The 27,004-nt window shown below is 47.5% G+C and overlaps 1 protein-coding gene across 1 annotated transcript in view; it reads left to right on the plus strand.

Annotated features, from left to right (window-relative positions):
* Window positions 1-27,004, plus strand: part of syt3 (synaptotagmin III) — an 88,959-nt gene that overhangs the window by 26,136 nt on the left and 35,819 nt on the right. The window contains exons 4-5 of the mRNA XM_052043118.1: window positions 20,747-21,134; window positions 24,781-25,330. Of these exons, the coding sequence (XP_051899078.1) occupies window positions 20,747-21,134; window positions 24,781-25,330 (938 nt within the window). The remainder of the gene's footprint in view (window positions 1-20,746; window positions 21,135-24,780; window positions 25,331-27,004) is intronic.

Here is a 27,004-nt window from a genome sequence, read left to right on the forward strand (position 1 = left end):
GCTCATGCCCTCTAAACTAGGCAGCATCCTGGTGAACCTCTTCTGCACCTTCTCCAAAGCCTCCACATTCTCCTTGTGGGGTGACCAGAACTGCTCACAATAATGTCATGGGATCTTTTACTTCACCCTGAGAGGGCAGAAGACCCATCGGCTAATGGTACCTCCTGCAGTGCAGCACTCCTTCAGTACTGCTTTGGGACTATCAGTTTTCTGAAGTGGGGTCAACGTGCTAACTCAGGAGGGGAAAGCACCGTTAATGAGTTTGGATTTCCAACTCACAGGTGAAACTGTTGCCTGCATAAAATGGGCTAAAACTGAATGATGTTCAGGTGTGTCTTACCTTGGGGGAAATTTGGAGAAGTTTTGGGCTTGTAACCTAACAAACCAAAGTGGGCAGGGTTGTAGACTGAGTATCCTTTAGCCGAGAGATGAGATGCCCAGTACAAAGAGGAGAGGAGAAGTGATGAGACAGGAGTCCGAGGTGTATTCTTTATACCGGCCATCTCCTCTCTCTACTCTCAGTCCTGATGCAGGGTTTCGACCTAAAACGTCGACAATTCCTCTCCTCCCACAGATGCTGCCTGACCCGTTGAGTTCCTCCAGCATCTTTTGTATAGCTCCAGATTCCAGCATCTGCATTCTCTTGTGTCTCCTGGATTCAAAGGGCAACTTGATGATGTTTCTGAAGGAACTGAGGAATGGCGTGAAACTTAGTGGGAGTGACCAAGTGCGTTCTCTCAACCTAACTCCGAACTGCTACTGCGATCTGATTCACCAATGAAATGTAGTTAATTGGTCATTGAGAGAGATATGATCTTTGGAATTCCCAATTCCAAGGGTCTCTTACCCATCCTTTGAGTAGGTAAGGCCCTGAGGTTGATGGCAGGTGTTCTTTCCTTAAGGAGATCAACAAATCAATTATGTCTGTTTGAGATGCAGGATCAGCCACAATGTTGAGTGACATTGCTCTCTTTATCACCAAGTTACCCAATGCTACCTTGTCTTGTATATCAAGACTGAATTCAATAGTGGGATTAAGCAACTTGGACATGGGGGAGAATGAAGCTCAAGGGACAAAACCTCCCCGTACTCCTGTTCCTTGTTAACATTGATTCCCAACCTTCTTGAATGAAATCCTCACGTTCACAACATATAGCCACCATTTCCACCACCCATAAATATCTGAAGACATCGTGGGCCACTCAAGGAGTGAGGGCTATCCTAGGGATTCCTGGGGACTGCAGGACGTCCCATAGCTGGGCAGTTAGCTGGCCCAATACACCTGAGTTTATCTGTGAAGCTTCCCACTAAGTGACTTTCATATTGTGTCATCGACCTCCAGTAACAGAGCCATGGAGTCACAGGGAGACGTACAGCACAGACACAGGCCCTTCGGTCCATCGAGTCCACACTCACCATCAACCACCCATTTACACTAATCCAATCCTGACTAATTTTATTCTCCCCACATTCCCATCAACTCCCCCCAGATTCTACCCCTCACTCACACACTAGGGGCAACTTACAATGACCAATTAACTGATCAACCTGCACAAGCTTGGGATGTGAGAGGAAATCAGAGCGCCCGGGGGAAACCCGCACAGTCACAGGGAGAATGTGCAAACTCCACACAGTCAGCGCCGGAGGTCAAGATTTCTGGTGTTGAGAGGCAGTGGCTCTACCAGAGATGCCACTGTGATGCCCCCATAAACAGGATAGGATGCCCCCCACAGGAATGATCACACACACCAGGTAGAGAACCATCATACTACCAAGACCCTTGAACCCATCCAAAGCTGGCCTCATCCCCATTCAGCTAACATCACAGCATCACAGTGGGGAGGTGACGTGCCAACACATTATGATTCTACCAGGCAGCTGGGGTTAAAATTGGGCCCAGATTTGCAATACTGATTCAAGGGATGTTGGTGGTAAAATGTCTCACTTTACATAACACTAGGAGCTTTGCCGACTGTGAACCACCTGTTCTCTTCACAGATCTTTATCACAGATGTCATCCTTGACACGAGTTGACTTTTTGTGACTGAGTTATAAAAGTCTTTGGGGGGGGGTGGGGGGGGTGGGGGAAGTGGTCTCCATTTAACACTCCATTTAGGAGTACAAGTACATAGTTCCCTGAAAGTGGCATCACAGGTAGACAAGGTGGTGAAGAAGGCATTCGGTCAGGACGCTGAGTGGAGGAGTTGGGGTGTCATGTTGCAGTTGTACAAGGTGTTGGTGAGGCTGCACCTGGAGTATTGTGCACAGCTTTGGGTTACCTTGTTATAGGAAATGCGTCATTAAGCTGGAAAGAGTGCAAGGAAGATTTATGAGAATGTAGCCAGGACTCGAGAGCCTGAGCTATAGGGAGAGGTTAGTCAGGCTAGGACTTTATTCCTTTGAGTGTAGGAGACTGAGGGGTGACCTTATAGAGGTGTATAAAATCATGAGGGGCATAGATAGGGTGAATGCACATAGGGTAAAGGAATCAAAAATAAGGGGCAAAGGTTCAAGGTGAGAGGGGAAAGACTTAAAATGACCTGGGAAGTAACTTCTTCACCCAGAGGGTGGTGAGTATATGGAAAGAGCTGCCAGAGGAAGTGGTTGAAGCAGGTGTATTAACAACATTTAAAAGGTACTTGGACAGGCACATGGATAGGAAAGGTTTAGAGGGACGTGGAACAAACACGGGCAAATGGGACTAGCTTAGATGGGCATCTTGGTTGGCATGGACCAGTCGGGCCGAAGGGCCTGTTTCTGTGCTGTCTGACTTCATGGTAATGACAACACCTCTGCCAGTGCTCCGCACCCTCAGTACCACAAAGGGAATGTCTGCCCAGAGCTGGAGCTCAGCTGTAAGAAAAAGGGGCAGGAACCCACCAATTCCTACCTCCAAGATGCATGTTACCTTCTGAGCTACACAACTAGCACTGTCCTGGCAAGGAGATTTTAAAATTCAGTCCACAGCTGCCTTTCTTGTTTTCTGTAAAAGACCTGCCTGATGTAGATGTCTAGAATTTTCCTTAGGCAAGCACAATTTGCCTCAGCTAAAAATCATTAAGCTAATGGTGTATGTTATGAGGTTTTATACAAAAAAAGTAATGAACATGTTGCAAGGGGTGGGACTTGTAGACTTAACTGGCAGTTGCCTTGGTAAATAGCCAAGGCTTGCTTCCTTAAACGTGGATGGAATTCAGATTGAGAGGTGAACGATAAGGTCTGACTGTCCATCACTATATGGAAGAGCAATGGTCCCACAGATACAGTGGGGCTCTGGTGACACTGTATAGTTTAGACCTTCTTATTTAGGGAGGGACATGCTTGGATTGGAGGTGGTTCAGAGGAGTGTAGGGGTTGTCTTATAAGGAAATGTAGTGTTTCTCTTCACTGGCATTTAGAAGAATGAGGGCTGATCTTAATGAAATATAAAATATTCTGAGGGTGTGTGACAGTAGATCCTTGATGTTTCCCCAAGTGGGGAAAACCTAGAACTAAAGGGCAAAGTCTCAGAATAGGGAGTCACCACTTATGACAGAGATGAGGAGGAATTTCTTCTCGTAGTTGGAATTGGTTTATTATTGTCACGTACCGAGGTACGGTGAAAAACTTGTCTTGCATACCGTTCATACAGATCAATTCATTACACAGTGCATTGAGGTAGTACAAGGTAAAACAATAACAGGATGCAGGATGAAGTGTTACAGTTACAGAGAAAGTGCAGTGCAGGCAGACAATAAACTGCAAGGCCATAACGAGGCAGATTGTGAGGCCAAGAGTCCATCTTGTCGTACCAGGGGACCGTTTAATCATCTTATAACAGTGGTGTAGAAGCTGTCCTTGAGCCTGGTGGTACGTGCTTTCAGGCTTTTGTATCTTCTGCCCAATAGGAGAGGGGAGAAGAGAGAATGTCTGGGGTAGGTGGGGTCTTTGATTATGCTGGCTGCTTTACCGAGGCAGCGAGAAGTGTAGACAAAGTCCGTGGAGGGGAGGCTGGTTTCCATGATGAGCTGGACTGTGTCCACAACTCTCTGCAGTTTTTGCAGTCTCTTGAGGTAGTAGCGGCGCTGGTGAGCTTTCTTGGCCATGACATCCCCGTGGTTGGACCAGGACAGGTTATTGATGATGTTCACTCCTCGGCTTGAAGCTCGGTGGTTGTGGGATAATACAGCCCAGAAACAGGCTCTTTGGCCCATCAAGTCCACACTGACCATCAAGCACTCATTTACACCAATCCCATTTTATTCTCCCACCCCTTCCCATCAACTCTCCCCTGGATTCTACCACTCACCCACACATTGGGGGCAATATGCAGCAGCCTACCAACCTGAATGTCTTTGGTATGTGGGAGGAAACTGGAGCACCCAGGGGAATCCCTACAGTCATGGGGAGAACGTGTAAACTCTACACAGACAGTGCCCAAGGTCAGGATTGAACCTGGGTCTCTGGAGCTGTAAGGCAGTGACTCTGCCCGCTGTGCCACTGTGATGTCCCTCTCTCAGAGGGTCATGAGTCCTTGGAATTCTCCACCCCAGACATTGAATATATTCAAGGCCGTGATGGAGTTGAGGATAATGGGGAACAGGCAGGAAAGAGGAATTGAAGCCAAGGTCAAATCAGTCATGATCTCATTGAAAGATGGATCAGGTTCAAGGGGCTGGATGGTCCCCTCCTGTTCTGGTTATCTACGTCACATTTACCTGCAGACAACAATACTGGGCATGAAGCAACAGCCTTCTAGAGGAACTCCAGACACAAGAGACAGCAGATGCTGGAATCTGGAACAACAATCTGCTGGAGGAACTCAGCGCGTCGAGCAGCATCTGTGGGGGGAGAAGAATTGTTGACGTTTCAGGTCGAAACCCTGCATCAGGACTGGGACCCCACAGCTGCTGCTCGACCTGCTGAATTCCTCCAGATTCCAGCATCTGCAGTCTCTTGTGTCTCCAATAATGGGCATGGGAAGGGGGTTAATTCATCAAGCTTGCCCCAGTATTCATGATGACTACTGCATCATGAGCAGACGCATCAATTCCAGGCAGAGGCAAGAAAACAGGGCCAGGGGATTGAAATGTGGGAACATTTGTTTCTGATCCTTCCTGAGTAAAACCACCCAGGGGATTATATGTAAGTTAACAGTTAGTCCACTTGTCCACAATATGACGTCTGTTCCAGTTTTGAATCAGCACACCTCTGTTGAAAACAATGCAAAATCAGCACCCACGACACAAGCCTTTGTGAGCCTGTGTGAGTGGGCATTGGCAAGCTGTTTGACTGTAGTATGCACGACCTTTGAATCCAAGCATGTTCTCACCCAACACCTTCATAAAATGGGCCAACCATCAGGAAAGACAACACCAAATCCACATTCCTCTAATTCTGATCTCTTGCTCACAGTTGCTCCATTGTCAGCAGCCGTGCCTTTAATTGTCTGGACCCCAAGGTTTTGAACTCTCTCCATAAGTCTCTTGGCCTCTCCTCCTTCAAAGTGAACTTTGGTCAGCTGTCTTTTGTGTCTAGGTGCTTAGTTTTTTTCTTCGCTAAGGCCATGCAGGTGATTTGGCCTAGTTTCCAATGTTAAAGGCCCTAGGTAAAGGCAGTTGCTGTTGTGGGTGACTTCTTCCCATGACCCAGCTCCAGGGTGGGGAGAATATCAGCCCATTTTCTCTGGTGACAGCTGGTGTGAGATCTCTGGGCTCAACGAAGACCAGGTGGGAAGCCCCGGGTTCACCCACCTCTGTCGTGTTTGGGTGACCCTTTCACAATAACCAAGCTAACATTGGGATCGCAGTGTGCAAGAAGGCCATTTCGCCCATTGACATCATGACAACCCTATTTATGGATATCCACCCTCTTCCCACAGCCCTGCAAATCCTTTCCTTTCAGATACTTACCCTTTAGGATGCTGCAGTTGATTCTCCCTCCATTCCTCCCCAGGGTGGTTCACCCCACACCCCAACCACTCACGGGGTAAAATCATTTGTCCTCACATCCCTTTAGCCTGTTTTGCCAGTCTCCTTCGTTCTGTGCTCCCTGGTTCTTGACCCTTCCTCCAATACATTGTGTTCCTTTCATTAAGTCACCCAACTGGGGTAACAATGCTCCCAGAGTGTGTGGAATCCCAAGTGAGGAGAGATGTTACTCAGCTAGAGCTACAGCAGGGCAGTATGCGCTTATAGTAGGTTAGACCAACAAACAAGGTGCTGGAGGAACTCAGCGGCTCAGGCAGCATCTGTGGAGGGAAATGAACAGTCGATGTTTCGAGTGGAGACCCTGCATCTGGACTGTCCATTTCTCTCCACAGATTCCCCTTGACCCGCTGAGTTCCTCCAGCAGATTGTGTGTTGCTCCAGGTTCCAGCATCTGCAGTCTCCTGTGTCTCCGTAGACTGGACCATCTGGCTAACCAGCTAATCTCTCATTCTGCTTCTTTCTGTGGAGATCAGTCGAGGGGTGACAGTGGCCATTGGATTCCTATTTACTTGTTTATCAGACACTTATTTAAAGGGGAGAAATTTCTTTTTATTGGCCCAGAGCATTACCAGGAAGAGTCTGGTCAATATGCTGGTGTCTGTGGTTGGCCAGACCTTGTACCTGTCTAGGCTTGAACCTGGATCTGCAGGGGGACGAGCTCTGAGTCACACCACAGTGGTCTGTGTGTGCACACTGGCTCCAGCCTGCAGAACACACCCAACCTTGGCAACTCCAAGGTGACGGCTGTAATTGCTGAGAGCGACCCTGGTGTCTGGGCAACCAGCTGTGAGCACGCGGGCGGCAGTGAGTGGGTGGAGGCTCCGTGCTCCATCTGTCCTGTCGCACATACCTCAGTGCAAGGCTCCACCCCACCCACCCACATTCGTTCTTACACTCACAAGTGTGTGCACACACATAGGGACAGATGCAAGCACACACACACACACACACACACACACACACACACACACACACACACACACACACACACACACAGAGACAAAAACACAGGCAAAATGCAGTCTGTCCTATTCCGTCACAGTCAGATGCTCCAGCATTCTCTGCCGCACAATATTCATGTCTGAAGGCAGCTCAGTGCATCCCTTGGAACCTCCACGAGACCTGGCAGTAAAGTCAAAGTGCCGAAGAGCCAATGGCTCTCTACTATAAATCATCATTGATTCTGTGCAGTGTGTAAACAAGCAGTCTCTGCAGAGTGCACCCTCAGTGTAATTACAGTGCGAGACAGCTCTCCCTCAATGTGAGCTGTTTAGCATTCAGCCTGATGTGCTCGGTTACAGTGGCAGACTGCCACCACTTGAAGCAGAGCTGGCTGCAGAGGCAAACCCAGGGTAAAGTCTCTCACACCTCTGCAAATGCCCCACGTCTGGCCCCCAACCCTTGCTGCCTTCATCCCCTCTTCGCCCTCTCTTTCTGCTGCATCTAACACTTGCCTGGAAACTCAGTTCCATATTTCTTTGTTCTTGGCAGTAAGCAGTAGAGTTTTTCAGGAGGGAAGCACAGTAATGATCATTTCTGGGCTGACCATGAGATTCAGGAGCAGAATTACACTATTCGGCCCATCGAGTCTGCACCGCCATTCAGTCATGGCTGATTTTTTTCAACCCGATTCTCCCCATAACCCTTAACCCCCTCACCAATCAAGAACCTGACAATCTCTGCCTTAAATACACCTAATGACTTGGCCTCCACCACCTTCTGTGGCAACGAATTCCACAGATTCACCACCCTCTGGCTGAAGAAATTCCTCCTCATCTCAGTTCTAAAGGGAGATCCCTTATTCTGAGGCTGTGCCCTCAGATCCTGGACTCTCCCACTGATGGAAACATCCTCCCCATATCCATTCTATCCAGGCTTTTCAGTATCCAGTAGGTTTCAATGAGATCCCCCCTCATCCTTCTGAACTCCATCGAGTACAGGCCCAGAGACATCAAATGCTCCTCATACATCAAGCCTTTCATTCCCGGGATCATTCTTGTGAACCTCCTCTGGACCCTCTCCAGGACCAGCACACGTGTGCCTCAGGGCTCGTTTCTACTACTTGTCGTCTACTTCAATGATTTGGAGAAGAATGTACAAGGCATGGTTAGTAAGTTTGCAGATGACACTAAAATAGGTGGTATAGTGGACAATGAAGAAGGTTATCAAAAATTACAGGGGGATCTTGATCAGCTGGGTAAGTGGGCTGAGGAATGGCAAATGGAGTTTAATTTGGATAAGTGCGAGGTATTGCATTTTGGAAAGTCAAGCCCAGGTAGGACTTTCACAGTGAATAACAGGGCCCTGGGGAGTGTGGTAGAACACAGGGACCTTGGAGTACAAGTACATGGTTCACTAACAATGGAGTGACAGGTAGACAGGGTGGTGAAAAAGGCTTTTAGCACGCTGGCCTTCATCAGTCAGAGCATTGGGTATAAAAGTTGGGAAGTCATAGTATGGTTGTACAGGACACTGGTGAGGCCACACTTGGAGTATTGTGTTCAGTTTTGGTCACTCTGCCGTAGGAAAGATGTTATTAAACTGGAAAAGATTTACAAGGATGTTGCCAAGGCTTGAGGGACAGTTATAGGGAGAGGTTGGACAGGCTAGGTCTTTATTCCTCAGAGTGTAGGAGACTGAGAGGTGATCTTATAGAGGTGTATAAAATCATGAGGGGCATAGACAGGGTGAATGCACAGTCTTTTCCCCAGGGTTGGGGAATTAAGAACTGGAAGGCATAGGTTTAAGGAGAGAGGGGTAAGATTTTACACAAAGGCTGGTATCTATGAGGCAGGTACAATAACAACATTTAAAAGACGCTTGGCCAGGTACATGGATAGGAAAGGTTCAGAAGGTTATGGGTCAAACACTGGCAAATGGGACTAGCTTAGATGACCATCTTGGTCAGCATGGACCAGTTGGGCTGAAGGGCCTGTTTCCATGCTGTATAACTCTTGACCCTATCTTTCCTGACCAGGGAACTCCCTGCCGTCACAGAGCTTTGTAGCCCCAGCACAATCTATACATCAGGGGCATGTGGGATGATGCCAGTCCCTTTTGGAGCCTTGTGGGGGAATGTGGGCCATCTTGTTCCAGGGGAAGCTGTCCTTGGTGATGCTCAGGACCCAACCCGATTCCTGCAGGGACTCCTGCAAGGAGCGTAAAATACATTCCCACCCCTCCACACTCTGTACCAGCATCGTCTCCTCACCAACTCCCTCTATTACCCTCCTGCCTTCCCAGGCAACCTCCACCCTCTGATCCCCACAACCTCTTGTCCTCCAAACTTCCCCTAACCCTCACCATACATTGCCCCTGCTGTTATAAGACTCTTACACGGACTTCTTATACGATAAAGATGAACCCTTGATCTCTCATTCTACCTCGTCATGGCCTTGCACCTTATCGTCCACCTGCACTGCATTTTCTCTGTAACTGTAACACTACGTTCTGCATTCTGTTTCCTTTGGTACAACCTCGATGTACTTATGTATGGAATGATCTGTCTGGATGGCACGTAACAAAAGCTTTTCACTGTATCTCGGTACATGGGACAATAACAAACCAATTACCAATTCCCCCCCCCCCCCCCCCCCCCCCCCCCCCCCCCACCATCTGTCTAGGTGCCAGGCTCTAGGGATGTCCATCCTCATGAGAGGAGAACTTTGGGCTCTTTAATCCTCAGACTATAATAACTGAAGACTTTGGTTGTGACATACCACACCTGTGCCATGATAGAACACTTACTGGGCTATAATGTGTATGAACCAGTTGCCGGGCAACATAAGGGTATTGGCAGACAATTTGATACCACACCCTTTCCCTTACTGCCCCATAAATAAATCCCTCCTGGTACTCTCTCCTCCATTTTCCATAAAACACCTCAAACCTTAAGGATGTGACAGCGCTAGAGAGGGTGCAGAGGTTCACCAGCATGTTACCTGGGAGGGAGTGCTTCAGTTAATAGGGGAGACTGGAGAGGCTGGGTCTGCTCTCCCTGGAGCAGAGAGCTCAGTGGGGGCACCTGAGAGAGATGAGGTTCATGGGTGGGGTAGATTGGAGGAAATTTTGCTCCATTGCTGAGATATTTAAAACCGGAAGACATGAGTTGAGGGTACTAGGAAGATGTTTAGAAGGGATCTGAGTAAGAACTTTTTCACCCAAAGTGTGGTTGGAATCTGGAACACACTCACTGAGGGAGTGGCAGAGGTGGAGACTCTCATAGCATTTAAGAAGTATCTTGATGAGCATCTGAATCACCAGGGCATAGAAAGCAATGGACCAAGTGCTAGTAAATGGAATTAGTACAGATTCGTACTTGATGGTCAGCAGAGACAAGATGGGCCAAAGGGTCTTTCTCTGTATGGCTCTATGTTCTCAAGAGTGATTAGCTTGAAAGTATTTATCAAATGTAAAATATAGAGTTTATATTGGGGTAAAAGAGAATTAGCTGCATTTCTATATCACCGTTTACAACTGTAGCCCTAAACTAAAGCCTTTACAGCCAAAGAAATATTATTTGAAACATAGTCACTGTTACATGGTGTGCAGTTGCATAGTGGTTGAGTAACTGGATAGCAGTCAGAGTTCTGAGCCATTGATTCAAAGACATGAGTTCAGATCCCACCACTATAGCTGTGGAATTGAAGTTCAAGTAACGAAGTAAATCTGAAGGGGGTGGGAGAGGTGAAAAGGCTGGGTGCTGGCCACGAAACCACTGGACCGTCAGAAAACCCACCTGGTTCATCTGGTCTGGGCTGTGTAAAGAAAGGCTCACCGATGCTGTTGATTTTGTCCAGGGATATTTCGGGATGGGCAACAAGTGCTGGCATTGCCGGTGATGTCCACATCACTGTGCACAGAAAGATCCCACAACTGACAGTAATAGGATGACCAGGTTATGCACCAACGTGCTGCTGGTTGAGCAGGAAGTATTGGTTGGGTCAGCTTCAAATTTGCCTCTTCCCTGATGGGAGCTTCTGTGTGTTGTTGCACCTGACAGTGTGGCACGTGGTTAGCATTACTGCGACACAGAAGGAGGCCATGCAGCCCACTGAGTCTACACCAGCTCTCATGGAGCAATCCATCAGACCCATCCTTATCTCCACTTATCTCTTTTTCTTATTCTCTTATTATCTCTCTCCCACATTCCTATTCTCCCTCACTTATTCTCTCTCACACATGCCCTTCAGCTCCCCTTGGAGTCTTTATGCCATTGACTCATGCTAGAGGTAATTTATGGTCACCAGTTAATCTACCAGCACAGCTTTGGGATGTGGGAGGAAACTGGAGCATCCGGGGAAAATCCACACAGTTATGGAGGGAACATGCAAACTCCACACAGACAGCACCGGAGGTCAGGATCGAACCTGGGTCTCTGGAGCTGTAAGAATAGATTTTTATTGTTCACCTGAACACCTGTGGAGTCAGAAACACAGGAACCCCCACGGTCCCACCTTACTTTCTCAAACCTCCACATTCCAAGCAGCAGAGGGTGAAATTGTTTTTGCCCCATGTGTAAACATCTAATGCATAGCAACCCACTTTACAGCAACAACAAGGGGTATTCACACAATGCTTTCAGTGCGGTAAACCCCACCAAGGCTCTTCACGGAAGTGTAAACAAAAGGAAAGTGACATTGAGCTATGCAGGGAGATACCTGGACTTATAATCGCAGAGGTAAGTTTGAAGGAATATTATCAGGCAGGAAAAGGCGGAAAGGTTTAGGAAGGGAATTCCCCAGAGCATGGGAACTCGGCAGTTGAAGGCAGGGTTACCAGTGATTGAATCTGGGGGCGAGAGTTAGTGGAGTGTCAGGATCTCAGGAGACTGGGGCTGAAACAGTACGGTGGTGCAGCTGGTAGAGCCACTACCTCACAGCTCCAGACACCCGGGACCAGTCGCAACCTTGGGCGCTGTCTGTGTGGAGTTTGCACATTCTCCCTGTAACTGTGTGGGTTTCCACCTGGTTCTCTGGTTTCCTCCCACATCCCAATGATGTGCAGGTCGGTGGGTTAATTGGCTGCTGTAATTTGTGCCCCGTGTGTGGTGAGGGGTGGAATTTGGGTGGAGTTGATGGGAACATGGGGAGAATAAAATGGGATTGGTGTCAATAGGTGGTTGATGGTCGGTGTAGACTCGATGGGCCGAAGGGCCTGTTTCCCTGCACTGTGACTCAGTGACAGGGCTGGAGCAGGTTGTGGATGAAACAAGACTATCGACAGATGTGAAAAATTTGAGAAAACTTGTAGCCCAACCAGGCTGGAAGCCATTTCTTGTCATTGTGTGTAGGGCCCTTGATAAATGGGAGTTGGTGTGAGCTGCGATACCTGTAGCAGAGTTATGGATGAGATCGTTAGCTGTGGGGGTAGGTGTAAGTCGAGCCAGCACACTGGCATCGTCCAGCCTCCAGCTAAAGAATGGGTTAGGATCTCAGCAGTAGCAGAGCTGTACCACACAATGCAGCGATGTTACCGACAAGAAAGTGGACAGTACTGCTGTAAGTGGAGAGCTGACCAGGAGACTAGCATGCCTCAATGTGGAACAAAACCGTGTCGGTTACACACTTGCTGTGGCAGAAAAATTGGAATTAGTTTATTATTGTCACATGTACCGAGGCACAGTGAAAAACTCGTCTTGCATTCCATTCGTACAGATCAATTTATTACACAGTGCATCGAGGTAGTACAAGGTAAAACAATAACAGAATGCAGAATAAAGTGTAACAGCTACAGAGAAAGTGCAGTGCAGGCAGACAACAAGGTGCAAGGTCATAACGAGGTAGATTGTGAGGTCAAGAGTCCATCTTATCGTACTAGGGAACTGTTCAATGGTCTTATAACAGCGGGAGAAAGGGGACATGTTAAATTTCTTTAGCCTCCTGAGGAAGTAGAGGCACTGGTGAGCTTTCTTGACCATGGCGTCTATGTGGTTGGACCAGGACAGGCTATTGGTGATGTTCAGTCCTAAGAACTTGAAGCTCTCAACCCTCTCGACCTCAGCACCATTGATGTAGACAGGGGCTTGTGCACTGCTCCCTTTCCTGAAGTCAATGACCAGCTCTTTTGTTCTGCTGACACTTGGGGAAAAGTTGTTGTCCTGACATCATCAACGTCAACACAAAGAAAAGCAAAAAATGGTGGCTAGAAACAGATCAATGGTACTCTAATGTTAGTGACTGCCTTCTGGAGGGACTTCTATCCAGTTAATGACCTCACCCGTGACTCTGCTCTCAGTATCCCAACTCACACTAAATCACCTGTATTAAGGCCCTGGCACCCAAACAATGGCTTCCGGTTTGGTTGGGTCTCAAGATTTCCCATATTTTTTTCAGATCCGTCGATGGACTTGGCAGCCTTCTTCTGAAATATTATTCCATTGGCTGTAAATTTCGGAAGCAGAGTACAGTCCATCCGGAGTTGTTAACTAAGAGCATTTCTAGGCAATAACTTCAGGACTGGCGGAGTGCTGTATTTGAATGCAGCAACTGCAGAATCGGCCAAGTGTCTCGGTAATACGAAAGGTGTGTGGTTGAATGTATTATTTATTAGCAATTCAATACATTATTTACCAGCGAGGCTACTGAAAGGAACAAACTAGTATCTTAATTACTGAATTAGACTTTATTACAAGCCTAAAAGCTTGGGCAAATTATTTACATGTTTACAGGTAATTTATTGTAGAACAAATCTGTTGTCACTGCCCAGACAGAAGGCTTTCCTACTGTCTGCGATACCTCACAGTGGCTGCGTCAGGAGCCCGCCTGTATAAAAATGCACAGGCTTCCTCAAGGGATAGACAGGGTGCAGTCATGAATAGTAAGCTATCAAAGATATTAGCTTGGGGAAGTATTTACAGAGAAGGTAGAAAGATGAGAGAATGTCCAAAGTCTGGGAGACCGTCCAAAGGATATTAATTAGAACTGGTGCCATGAATTTCAGTTATGTGGAGAGATTGTGAATGTGAATTGTTCTCTTTAGAGTTGAGAAGGAAAAGGACAAGTCCAGAGCAAAATACTGCAGATACTGGAAATCTGAAATTGAAAAAACAGCAAATACAGGAAGTTCCCAGCTGGACAGTCAGAGAGAGAAATAGAACATAGAACATAGAACAGTACAGGCCCTTCAGCCCACGATGGATGTGCCGAACACATGCTATATTAAACTAATCCCTTCTGCCTGCACATGATCCACATCCCTCCACTCCCTGCACATTCATGTGTCTGTCTAAAAGCCTGTTAAACACCTCTATCGTATCTGCCTCCACCACCGCCCCTGGCAGCACATTCCATGCACCCACCACTCTCTGTGTAAAAAAACCTGTCCCACACATCTCCTTCAAACATTCCCCTTCTCACTTTAAATCCATGTACACTAGTATTTGACATTTCTACGCTAGGGAAAAGATTCTAACTGCCTACCCTATCTATGCCTCTCATAATTTTATAAATTTCTATTAGGTCTACCCTCAGCCTCCGACGCTCCAGCGAAAACAACCCAAGTTTGCCCAACCTCTCCATAAAGCTCATACCCTCTAATCCGGGCAGCATCGCGGTGAACCTCTTTTGCACCCTCTCCAAAGCCTCCACATCTTTCCTGTAATGGGGTGACCAGAACTGCACACGATACTCAAAGTGCAAAATTTTATACAACTTCAGCATTACTTCCTGACTTTGATACTCAGTGCCCCTCGTGATGAGGGCAAGTATACCGTACGCCTTCTTTACCACCCAATCTACTTATGCTGCCACTTTCAGAGAGCTGTGGACTTAGACCCCAAGATCTCTTTGTACCTCAATGCTGTTAAGGTTCCTGCCATGGAGGGATATGAATCACATAAAGGCAGAAGAGAATTAGTTTAATTCAGTATGGTGTTTGACGCAGACATTGTGGGCCGAAGGGCCTGTTCCTGTGCTCTACTGTTCTGTGTTCTATGTATTAACTGTATACTTTCCCCTTACATTTGACATCCAAAAGTGCACATTTCACACGCCTGGATTAAGCTCCACCTGCCATTTCTCCACCCATATCTATTACTGATCTATATCCTGCTGTATCCTTTGACAACTTTCTACACTGTCCACAACTCTGCAAATTTTCATGTCATCTACAAACTTACTAACCCACCCATCTACACTTGCATCCAAGCCAAAACAAATAGTGTTAATGTTTCAGGTTGACGATTAGTTCTGTGTGTTATTTAAGGTTAAGGAGGACATTTAATAGAAACATTCAACATTTGAAACACATATTCAATCCTATAACGTCAAGCGATTACAGTCCTAGGCTGCTGCTTCTTCCTTCAGGAGGTTTGGTGGCCAGAGCTGAGCGTTTTACCATGACGTTGGATAATTTGTAGCGTGACAATCTTTCCTTCGAAACCCAGTCCCTTGAGATTAAAAAAAAATTCATTTGTGTTTCAGGCCGTTTATTGCCAGCACTGTGATAGTCAGTGACTGTATGAGTCACTGTAGAAAGTCGACTGCAAAGTGAACGAAAGTGGGTCACCCATTACACAACCTTTTTAAAGAACAGAGGAAGCAAATTGCAGCAGCTTCTTCCAGTAAAAGCAGGGTTATTCCTCCAAAAAATGTGACCTGTGGAGGATAGGTGCATTCAAATGATGTGCACAAGACCTGTCTCAATCACAGGTGTCAGGCTACCAAGCTTGATTGACAGGGGAATTATCCTGACTTCAGTTATAGAGTGATAGAGTTGTACAGCATGGAAACAGGCCCTTTGGCCCAACTGGTCCTATCCATGGACCTGTGCAAGTGTCTTTTAAATGTTGTTAATGTACCTGCCTCAACCACTTCCTCTGGCAGCTCGTTCTATATATGGGTGAAAAGGTTGTCACTCAGGTTCCTATTAAATCTCTCCCCTCTCATCTTAAACCTGTGCCCTCTGGTTCTTGATTCCCCGACCCTGGGAAAAAGACTGTGTGCATTCACCCTATCTAGGCCCCTCGTGACTTTATGCACCTCTGTAAGGTCACCCCACAGTCTTCTATGCTCCAATGAAAAAAGTCCCAACCTGCTTAACCTCTGTGACAGTTCTGTTTCTTAATCAAGGTTAAGGAGGAGATTTAATAAACCATTCAAAATTGTGGTGGGTTTTTAAATATATTAATCAGATCAATTCTATAATATAAAGAGAGTTTTATAAGATGTTGATGAAGCTGCACATGGAGGATTGTGTACCGTGCTGGACACCCTGTTATAGGAAAGATGTCATTAAGCTGGAAAGAGTGCAGAGGAGATCTATGAGAATATTGACAGGACTCGAGGAACTGAGTTATAGGGAGAGGTTGGGCATGTTGGGACTTTATTCCTTGGAGAGTAGGAGACTGACGGGTGACCTTATAGAGGTGTATAAAATCATAAGGGACATACTGTAGATAGGGTGGATGCACACAGTCTTTTTCCCAGGGAAAAGGAACCCAAAACTGGAGGGCATAGGTTTAAGGTGAGAGGCAAGCGATTTAAAAGGGACCTGAGCGGTGACTTCCCCATACAGAGGGTGGTCAGTATGTGGAACGAGCTGCCAGAGTAGTTGAAGCAGGTACAATAACAACATTTAAAAGACATTTGGGTAAGTATATGGATAGGAAAGGTTTAAAGAGATACAGGCCATTTATAGGGCAAATGGGACTGGCTTAGGTGGGCATCATGGATGAGTTGGGCCGAAGGGCCTGTTTACTCTATGACTCTGCCATTGCCACCAAATGTAAACTTTGGATGTTAACTCAAAATGATCTGTGTACACTAAGTCTCGTTATCTGCTGGCTTGCTCTATGTGGGTGCACATCCTCGAGATTGGCTGTGTATTTCTGGGAGTGTCAGTAAGCCCGTCAGGTCCGGTGAATCCTGTTTGCCGTGAGGTGAATTATTCCGGTAAAGAGTGAGATTTGAATGGTCGGTGTGTGGCCAGGGGTAGGGGTGGGGGACTCCAGGGATGGGGTCTGCAGCTGGAGTCGGGCTCCGGTCCCTGTACGTTTCCGCTAGTCAAGAACCTGAACTTCAGAAGCTGAACCACACACAGAAGAATATCCAGGTTGACCGCAGAGTGTCAACTTTAGTGTTATTGCCTGTAGACCTAGAAACAATCGTGCTTTGTGCTGCGTTACCCATGGGAACTCAGACCCATCCATTAGAGAATAACAGGAACCGAGTGTGGTTTGATTCCCATCTTCCTTTGTTCCCCTGCAGTTCAGCACGATATTGGCAGAACTGGGTCAGAATGCAGAGGTGGTTCAGCAGGAGCACCAGATTTTTACTGTGACGGTTTGATCTCCATTATGTACCTGGGGGTAATGCTCCTGAATTTCCATCTGTATTAAAGGCAAGAATCTAACATGATCACAGTTGGAGGCTGATACTGGAACACACGGTGGCACAGTGATTAGTTCTGCTGCCTCACTGTTCTGGGGTCTGGGTTCGATCCTTGACTCGGGGACTAGATTGGAAAATATTAGCTGTAAGGAGAGGTTGGACAAACTTGGGTTGTTTTCTCTGGAGCAGCAGAGGCTGAGGGGAGACCTGATAGAAGTTTATAAAATTATGAGAGGCGTAGATAGGGTAGAGAGTCAGAATCTTTGTCCGAGGGTAGAAATGTCAAATGCATTTAAGGTGGGGGGGGAGGAGTTTAAAGGAGATGTGCAGGGCAGGTTTTCTACACAGAGAGTGGTGGGTGCCTGGAACGGGCTGCCTGGGGTGGCGGTGGAGGCAGATATGATAGAGGTGTTTAAGAGGCTCTTAGATAGGCATGTGGATGTGCAGAGACTGGAGGGATATGGATCATGTGCAGACAGAAGGGATTAGGTGTCATTAGTTTAAGTAGTTCGGCACAGAGATGCAGAGAGACGGGAGGAGCTGGGATTGTGTTCCATGGACAATCAAGGTCACAGGGATGATCAGCAAAATTATCAAACTAAATTAATAATACACGGCGGTGTAGCGGTTAGCATAACGCTTTACAGCACCAGCGACCCAGGTTCAATTCCGGCCGCTGTCTGTAAGGAGTTTGTACGTTCTCCCCGTGTCTGTGTGGGTTTTCTCCGGGTGCTCCGGTTTCCTCCCACATTCCAAAGACGTACGGGTGAGGAAGTTGTGGGCATGCTATGTTGGCACCGGAAGCATGGTGACACTTGGGGGCTGCCCCCAGAACACTCTGCACAAGAGATGCATTTCACTGTGTGTTTCGATGTACATGTGACTAATAAAGAAATCTTATCTAAGTAGTCACTAGACCACAACACTACCAGATTATCGTAAAAAACACCCTTCATCAGTGGGAATCTGCCACCCTCACATGTGACCCCAGACCCACTAATCGTGTATAATCTTAAATGCCCCTGTGGAGTGCCCCAGAGAGCCACTCAGGGCAATTAGGGATGAGCGATAAGTGCTGGCCTTGCTAGCAGCAACAAGATCCTGAAAAATGAATAAACAGAAACAAACTAATATGATTTGTATTGAGTAGATGAGGAGAAATTGTTACCAATGACTTGTGAGTCAATGACAGGAGGACAAGACTAAAAGGCAACTGGTCTTAGAGTCATAGAGTCATACAGCATGTAAACAGGCCCTTCGGCCCAACTACTCCGTGCTGACGAAGATGCCCGTCTAAGCTGGTCCCATTTGCCTGCGTTTGGTCCATATTCCTCTAAACCTTTCCTATCCGTGTACCTGTCCTGGCCTTGGGAGGTGAGGCATAGTTTATCATGCTGGAAAATCACTGCTGAAAGGGCAGCAGAAACACTTCCCTGAAGAGAGACAGACAAGGTTATGGGGAAAGGGCAGGAGAATGGGACGAGGTAGAGGGATCGTTCAGGGAGCCTGAGGGGCTGTATGACTGATCACTGCTCCTGCTTCTAATGTCCTTCTACTTTACAGGAATATTTGACTGAATAGTACGTGTCCTCAAAGGTTTCTTGAGCTCTAAGGAAATCCATTGCAGAATACCTCAACTTATACACAAGAGGAGCTCAAACATGTTTAGTCAAAGTTTCTTCATGGACTGCCTCTGGAACTTTCCGCGTTACTCTGTTGCAACCCAGGAACAGCTTTTCAAGGGGAGGCTGTCTTAAAACAGCCATCATTGAGATACAAGAGACTGCAGATGCTGGAATCTGGACCCACAATTTGCTGGAGGAACTCAGCGAGTTGAGCAGCATCTGTGGGAGGCAGAGAAATCATCAACGTTTCGGGTGGAAACCCTGCCAAAACGTCAACAATTCCTTCTCCCCCACAGATGCTGCTCAACCTGCTGAGTTCCTCCATTAAATTGTTTGAAGGAATTGCCACTGTTCTCAACCTATATTACACATAGCATAGGGTCCCAGAATGGTGGATTGTATACAAGTACAGAATACATTCAAAAGGTAGTTGATTGATCAGGTAAGATTTACTTCAGAGAGATGGAGATGTTACATTTTACCATAAGACATAGGAGCAGTCTGTTCCACCACTCGACCATGGCTGATTTATTTTTCCCTCTCAACCTCATTCTCCTGCCTTCTCCCTGTAACCTTTGACACCCTCACTAATCAAGAACGTATCAACCTCCACTTTAAATACACCCAATGACTTGGCCTCCACAGCCATCTGTACCAATGAATTCCACAGATTCACAACCCTCTGGCTAAAGAAATTCCTCCTCATCTCTGTTCTAAAGGGACGTCCTTCTATTCTGAGGCTGTGCCGTGCCCTCTGGTCCTAGATTCTCCCACTACTGGAAACATCCTCTCCACGTCCACTCTGTCCAGTCCTATCAATTTCTAGAAGGTTTCAATGAGATCCACCCCTCCATCCTTCTAAACTCCATCGAGTACAGGCCAGAGCCATCAAATGCTCATCATGCATTAACCCTTTCATTCCCGGGATCATTCTTGTAAACCTCCTCTGGACCGTCTCCAATGCCAGCACATCCTTCCTTAGATATGGGGCCCAAAACTGCTCACAATACTCCAAATGTGGTCTGACCAACGCCTTATAAAGCCTCAGCATTACATCCTTGCTTTTATATTCTAGTCCTCTCAAAATGAAAGCTAACATTGCATTTGCCTTCCTTACTACCGACTCAACCTGCAAGTTATCCTCTAGGGAATCCTGCACTAGGACTCACAAGTCCCTTTGTACCTCCAATTTCTGAATTTGCTCCCTGTTTAGAAAATAGTCTGTGCCTTTATTCCTTCTACCAAAGTGCATGATCGTACACTTCCCTGCGCTGTATTCCATCTGCCAATTCCTTGCCCATTCTTGCAACCTGTCCAAGTCCTCCTGCAGACTCCCTGCTTCCTCAACACTACCTGCCCCTTCACCTATCTTTGTACATCTGCAAACTTGGCCACAAAGCCCTCAATTCCGTCATCCAGATCATTAACATATAACATGAAAAGTAGCGGACCCAACACCGACCCCTGCGGAACACCACTAGTCACCGGCAGCCAACCAGAAAAGATCCCCTTTGGGCCTTTTGGGAGCAGGAATCCGGTCAGGAATATGTGACAACACAAAGGACTGGCACAGACACAATGGGCCGAATGGTCTGTATTCTAATTGTCTTTGCTTTAACTATTTACTCGTTTTTCACTTCTGTTGGACTAGTCTTTCAATTACCAAAATGAGTATTGTTGGTATTGACTGCCTCGTTTGGAGTGTACTGGTTTGCCTATGTTACGTGGATGTGGATATCAAGTGTACTATATCCAAGTGAGATATTTTGTAGTCCCTCAATGCTTTGTCACTAACCCTTGTGTTTTCCACCCCTTGCCTCAGATATCTCGGTCAGCCTGCTCTCCGTGATCGTCACCTTCTGTGGCATTGTGCTCCTTGGGGTCTCGCTCTTTGTCTCTTGGAAGCTGTGCTGGATCCCATGGCGAGACAGGGGCCTGAACCCACAACGCAGGGACTTGCACCACCACCCGCATCACCACCTCCAGCACCACCACTCACACTTCACTGACCTGGCTGTCGAGAGGGTCGATTGCGGGCCCGAGATGCCCGAGAGGTCTTACCTCGACCTGGAGTCCTACCCGGAGTCTGGCATTAAGCTGAGCCAGACCTCCCCTGATATCCCAGTGGACAACAGCTCAGGGACTAAGGAGAACTGCATCCCAAATGCACACTCCCAGCAACAGGTCTCTGCCCCACCACCAGCAACAAGGTGGGGAGCTTTAGTCTTCGGCACGTTGGTGTTGGGGCTTGGGGGGGGGTATAGGGAAGGTGACGTTATATTGGATGTACAGCACAGGCCATTCAGCCCAACCAGTCCATACTAACGTTCATGATCCCCATGAACCACCTACTATCCTTCTCGTAAGAAAGAGAGGCAGGAGCAGGGCATTGTCCCCTCTGCGCTGGGATATTCAATGGTTGTACAGCACAGAAGCAGGCCCTTCAGCCTACCATGTCCATCCCACGATTTAAGTACCTGCTGCTTTAATGCTGTGAGAGTCTCTGCCTCCACCACACCCTCAGACAGCACATTTCAGACTCCAACCACTCTCTGTGTGAACAAACTCCCCCTCAGATCCCCTCGAAACCTGCTACTTCTCGCCTTAAACGTACACCCTTTGGCACCCCCACCACGGGAGAAAGATTCTTACCATCTCCTCCGTCTGCCCCCTCATAATGTCATTGACCTCCATCAGGTCCCCCCTCAGCCTCCTGTGCTCCAGGGAAAACAACTCTGCCTCTCCTTGTAACTGAGCTGAAGGTGCCTGATCTTTTATCTGAGATCCACATTCCTGCTCTAGCCCCATATCCCCTAATTCTTTTAATATTCAATAATGTATCTGTCTTGAATATACTCGGAAACTGAGCCCCTACAGTCCTCTCAGGTAGAGAATTCCAAAGATTCACCACCCTCCAGTTGAAGATATTTCTTCTCATCTCTGTCCTCAATGGCTTACTTTGATCTAGGTACCCCAAGCAAGGGAAACACTTGCCCTGTACCTATCCTCTCAACCCCTAGAAGAAGTCTGTGTGTTTCCATGAGATTCCCTCTCATTCTTCAAACCCTACCAGGTCCTCTACTTAATCTCTCCTCCTGAGACAAACTCCCCGTCTCAGAAATTAGTCTGCTGAATCTTTGTTACGCTCCCTCTTTGCTGCATATCCTTATTTACGTGGCAAGACCATATCTGTACTCAATGTTCCAGGTGTGATTTCATCAGGACCCCCAGTAATTCCAGGAAAATAATGTTTCTTCTTGTATTTAAATCGCCTTTCGATTAAAACCAACATAGTTTCTTGTTGTACCCGCATGCTAACTTTTAGTGAGTTGTGTGCGAGGACATTCGGGTCCAACACCTCTAAATCTCTCATCATTTGAACAATACTCTACCATTTTTTCTCCCAATGTAGATGACCTCTCAATTTCCACATCATCTTCCATCTGCCATGTTCTTGCCCATTCACTTAGCCGGTCTACACCCTCTCTCATCTCCTCATATCCCACATATTTTGTATTTTCACCAAACTTGGATACGTTACTCTTGATTCCCTCATTGAAATCGTAGATATTGGTTGTGACCAGCTGCGTCTCGGCACTGATCTCTCCTTCCCCCACTAGTCACAGCCTTCCAACCTGAAAATGACCCATTGTTCCTACTAGATTTCAGTCAGTTAATAAATCCTCGATCCATGCAAGGATATTACCCAGTCACATGAGGCCATATCTTCCTTAATAATCACATGCACTGTTTTCCCTCATTATTCATTCTTCTGGTTATAATCTCAAAGATCGCTCACAGATTTGTCAAATAATTATTACTTTCAACGAGTCTTCTTACCACTTTCTTAATAATAGATTCTCATATTTTCCCGACCACCGATATCAAGCTAACGATTCGTAGTTCACTTCTTTTTCCTTCCTGCTTTTCTTAAATAGTGGGGTTACATTTCCATAGAACACAGAACGGTACAGCACAGGAACAGGCCCTTCAGCCCACAGTGTCTGTGCTGAACATGATGCCAATCTAACTAACCCCACCTGCCTGCACATGGTCTGTGTCCCTCCATTCCCTGCCTGTCCATGTGTCGGTCTAAATGCCCCTTAAACGTTGCTGTTATATCTGCCTCCACTACCACCCCTGGCAGCACGTTCCAGGCACCCACCACTCTCTGTGTAAAAAAAACTTGCCCCACACATCTCCTTTAAACTTTCCCCTTTCACCTTAAACCAATGCCTTCTGGTATTTGACACTTGCACCCTGAGAAAAAGACTCGTACTATCTACCCTATCTCCCTGATCGTAGATATTGGTTGTGACCAGGGTATCTACCCTCAGCCGCCTGTCTGCTTCCCACATCTGGTGGCCAGATCCTCCCTTCCCCTGATGCTATCCCCTCCAACATCCCCCAACCCCTAGCCCAATCTGTCCCCTCCTTTCTCCAACGTCCTACATCACCACAGTCCACTGCCCACACCTCTAGTTTGGCTAAGTGTCAGCAGCTGTTCGACAGTGTGTGGGGGAGCACAGCTGGACCCTATCCCTGCTGATACCCAGAGAGCCATGTGAGTTATCCCTCCCTATCCCAGGACTGCTGTCGGATCTATGGAAAAGTCCAGTTCTTGGTTAGATGATTGTCAGCCTCATGTGTACACTGTGCAATAACCTTCTCTCCTCCTCTGATATGCACAGAATTTTGTGTTTAAGCTTGCAGATCAATGCCCCATTAGAGTCACAGAGTCATACAGCACAGCACAGGCCCTTTGGCCCACCATCTCCATGCCCACCATTGTGCTTATCTATACTGGACCCATTTACCCACGTTTGGTCTATAGACTTCTATGCCTTGCTGATGATTACGTGGGTATTCCCTCATCCCCATAAGATACTCTCACCCCTTCACCCCTCCCACTACACAGCACAGAAGGAAGCCTTTCAGCCCATTGTAAATCTGCCTACCCCTTGAAGACTGTTCTGTTAGTCCCACTGCCCCAGCTCTTTCCCTGTTGCTCTGGAGATTTCGCCCCTTCCATTATTTCTCCAGTTTCCTATTCAAATGTTGCTTCCATTGTCGGAAGCTGTGTCCCAGATCACAACAACTCTCTGGCCTTACATTTCCTCAGCTCTCCTCTGGCTTCCTTTACAAATGCCCAACATCGGGCCAGTAATCCACTTCCCCTCGACCCCAGGTGAGTGACCACACCAGCAACCCAAGGGAGTGGGAAACCATGACAGGTCGGGCTCATTCCCCAGTCCACTGACCTACTCCATCAGCCAAGCAACTGGGGAGGGAAATGTTGGCACGAATCCTCATCCTTGCTCAGGGCTTGAACCACTCTCCAGAAGGTCCAGAAGAGTCCAGATTGTAATTATGGGAGGTACTGTCCAATACACACACTTATCGAGCACGGGCAACCCCTCATGCTGTTGTGTGGGTTTTTAGGAATGTATTACTCTTCAGTGAATAGGAACATCTCCTCACTGGTAGGTGAGGACCTCGTTACTACCTGCGAGGAGCTGTGTATGCCACAGCCTGGTAGATATTAGTCAGGGTCTTTCCTGTACTCAGTGTTATTCTGTATCAGAGAAGAGCATAAGATACAACAACAACAAATACGCCACCCTGCCAGAATGTTAATCAGGTTATGAATCCTTCTGGTGAATCACACTGCTCCTTGTAAGGGGAAACGTGCAAAGATCTGAAGTTCTCCCCCGATGCAAGGGCAAGTTTGGAAATCCAATGACCATGTTGAGGCCTTCCAATCCTTGCCGCCAGATCCAAGGTGAGGCATCAATGCCCATGCCACAGATCTACCCCAAGACAAGGAAGATCGGTAATGTCTCCATTCCCTTGCAGGTTTAATTCGCTCCCGAGACCAATCCCACAGCAGTTAAGCAGCCCGGATTTTGGAACTCAGGCTGATGAGAAGGTGGAGCAAGTGACCAGCATCGGGCAGATCAAGCCCGAGCTGTACAAGCAGCGGTCAATCGACGCGGAGGCAAAGAAACACCAGAAGGTCAACTGTGGCCGGATAAACTTCCTGTTGCGATACACCTACACAACCGAGCAGCTGGTGGTCAAGATCCTGAAGGCCCTCGACCTCCCTGCCAAGGACGCCAATGGATTCTCCGACCCGTATGTGAAGATCTACCTGCTGCCTGACCGCAAGAAGAAGTTCCAGACCAAGGTCCATCGCAAGACGCTGAACCCAATCTTCAACGAGACCTTTCAGTTCAACGTGCCCTTTAACGAGCTCCAGAACCGTAAGCTGCACTTCAGCATCTATGACTTTGACCGCTTCTCTCGGCACGACCTCATCGGGCAGGTGGTGCTGGACAACCTGTTGGAGTTCTCCGACCTCTCTGAGGACACGACCATGTGGAGAGACATCCTGGAAGGCACCTCGGTGAGTTGCATTGGGTGGAAAGGAGGAGGAGGTTAATTTTGCCTTGGCATTTCATGGAGTCATACCGCATGGAAACAGGCCCTTCGGCCCAATGGGTCCATGCCGACCAAGATTCTCATCTAAGCTAGTCCTGTTTGCCTGTGTTTGGCCCATATCCCTCTAAACCTTTCCTATCCATGTACCTGTCCAAGTACCTTTTAAATGTCGTTAACGTACCTGCCTCAACCACTTCCTCTGGCCACATACGGACCACCCTCTGGATGAAAAAGTTGTCCCTCAGGTTCCTATTAAATCTCTCCCCTCTCACCTTAAACCTGTGCCCTCTAGTTCTTGATTCCCCAACCCTTGGAAAAAGACTGTGTGCATTCACCCTGTCTATGCTCCTCTTCATTTTATACACCTCTATAAGATCACCTCTCATTCTCCTACAATGCAATGAAAAAAATCCCAACCTGCTCAACCTCTCTCCGTAAGGTCCCACTAATGGAGGTCTTCTACCCAAGGTCTCCACCGCTGCCACTGAGTGAGATGCTAGCGCTTGGGTGAGACTTCACATTGAGGACCCCATCCTCTCTGTGGGCCACTGATCAATGGTGACACTCCCACCTTTGAGTCAAAGGCTTGGCCAGTTGGCTGGTGGTCCAGGTTACCAATAAAGCGAGTGCTGCACTACTGTTGGGGAGCTGCCTTTCAGAATTCGTCCCACCTACTCCCTCAGGCAAATGTAACTGATGCCAAGGTAATCTTTCAATGAAGAGTGGGGGTGATGTCTCTGATGTCCTGGCAAATTGCATTCCCTCTCTGAACATCATTAAATGTCTGGACATTATCAGTTTGCTGTTTGTGGGAGACATGGGAAACTATAGATGCTGGAATCTGGAGCAACAAACAATCTGCTGGAGGAACTCAGCAGGTCGAGCAGCATCTGTGGGGAAAGAGGAATTGTCGATGTTTCAGGTTGAAACCCTGTATCAGGACTGAGAGGGGAGACTGCCGGTATAGACAGGGGAAGGGGAGTGGTGAGACAGCTGATTGGTGGGCTGAGGAGAGGTGAAAGGCAGGTTGAGCTGGGGAGGGGAGGGGAGGGGAGGGGATGGAGATGGGAGACAGTGGCACATGGATGGTAGATGGAGGAAGATCATTTGCCTCCATCTATCATTCACCTGCCACTGTCTCCCAACCCCACTGACTCCCCTCACCTCCCTGGCACTACCTGCCTGTCATCTTACACCCCTCCTCAGTCCACCAATCACCTCGGACTCCTGTCTCACCACTCCCCCTCCTCCTCTTTATACCGGCCGTCTCCCCTCTCCACTCTCAGTCCTGATGCAGGGTTTCAACCTGAAACGTCAACAAATCCTTTCTCCTCACAGATGCAGCTCGACCTGTTGAGTTCCTCCAGCAGATTATTTGTGGGAGCTTGCTGTGTACAAATTTGCCACCAGACATGCTACATTGCAACAGTAACTACACCTAGAAAGCACTTCATTGGCTGTCAAAGGTTTAGGGACATCCAGAAAGGGTTCTGAGACTTTCCACAGAGATGCAAATCCATCTTGTCTCTTACCTGTTAAAGATCCCATGGGTGCACTTTAAAGAGGATTTCTCTCCCAGTAACCTGGCCAGTGTTTCTCGTCCAGCAAAGGAGGCAAAGTTTTGGGTCAAAACATCCGG

Source organism: Pristis pectinata, chromosome 33, assembly GCF_009764475.1.
Source record: "Pristis pectinata isolate sPriPec2 chromosome 33, sPriPec2.1.pri, whole genome shotgun sequence".
NCBI classification, from domain to species: domain Eukaryota; kingdom Metazoa; phylum Chordata; class Chondrichthyes; order Rhinopristiformes; family Pristidae; genus Pristis; species Pristis pectinata.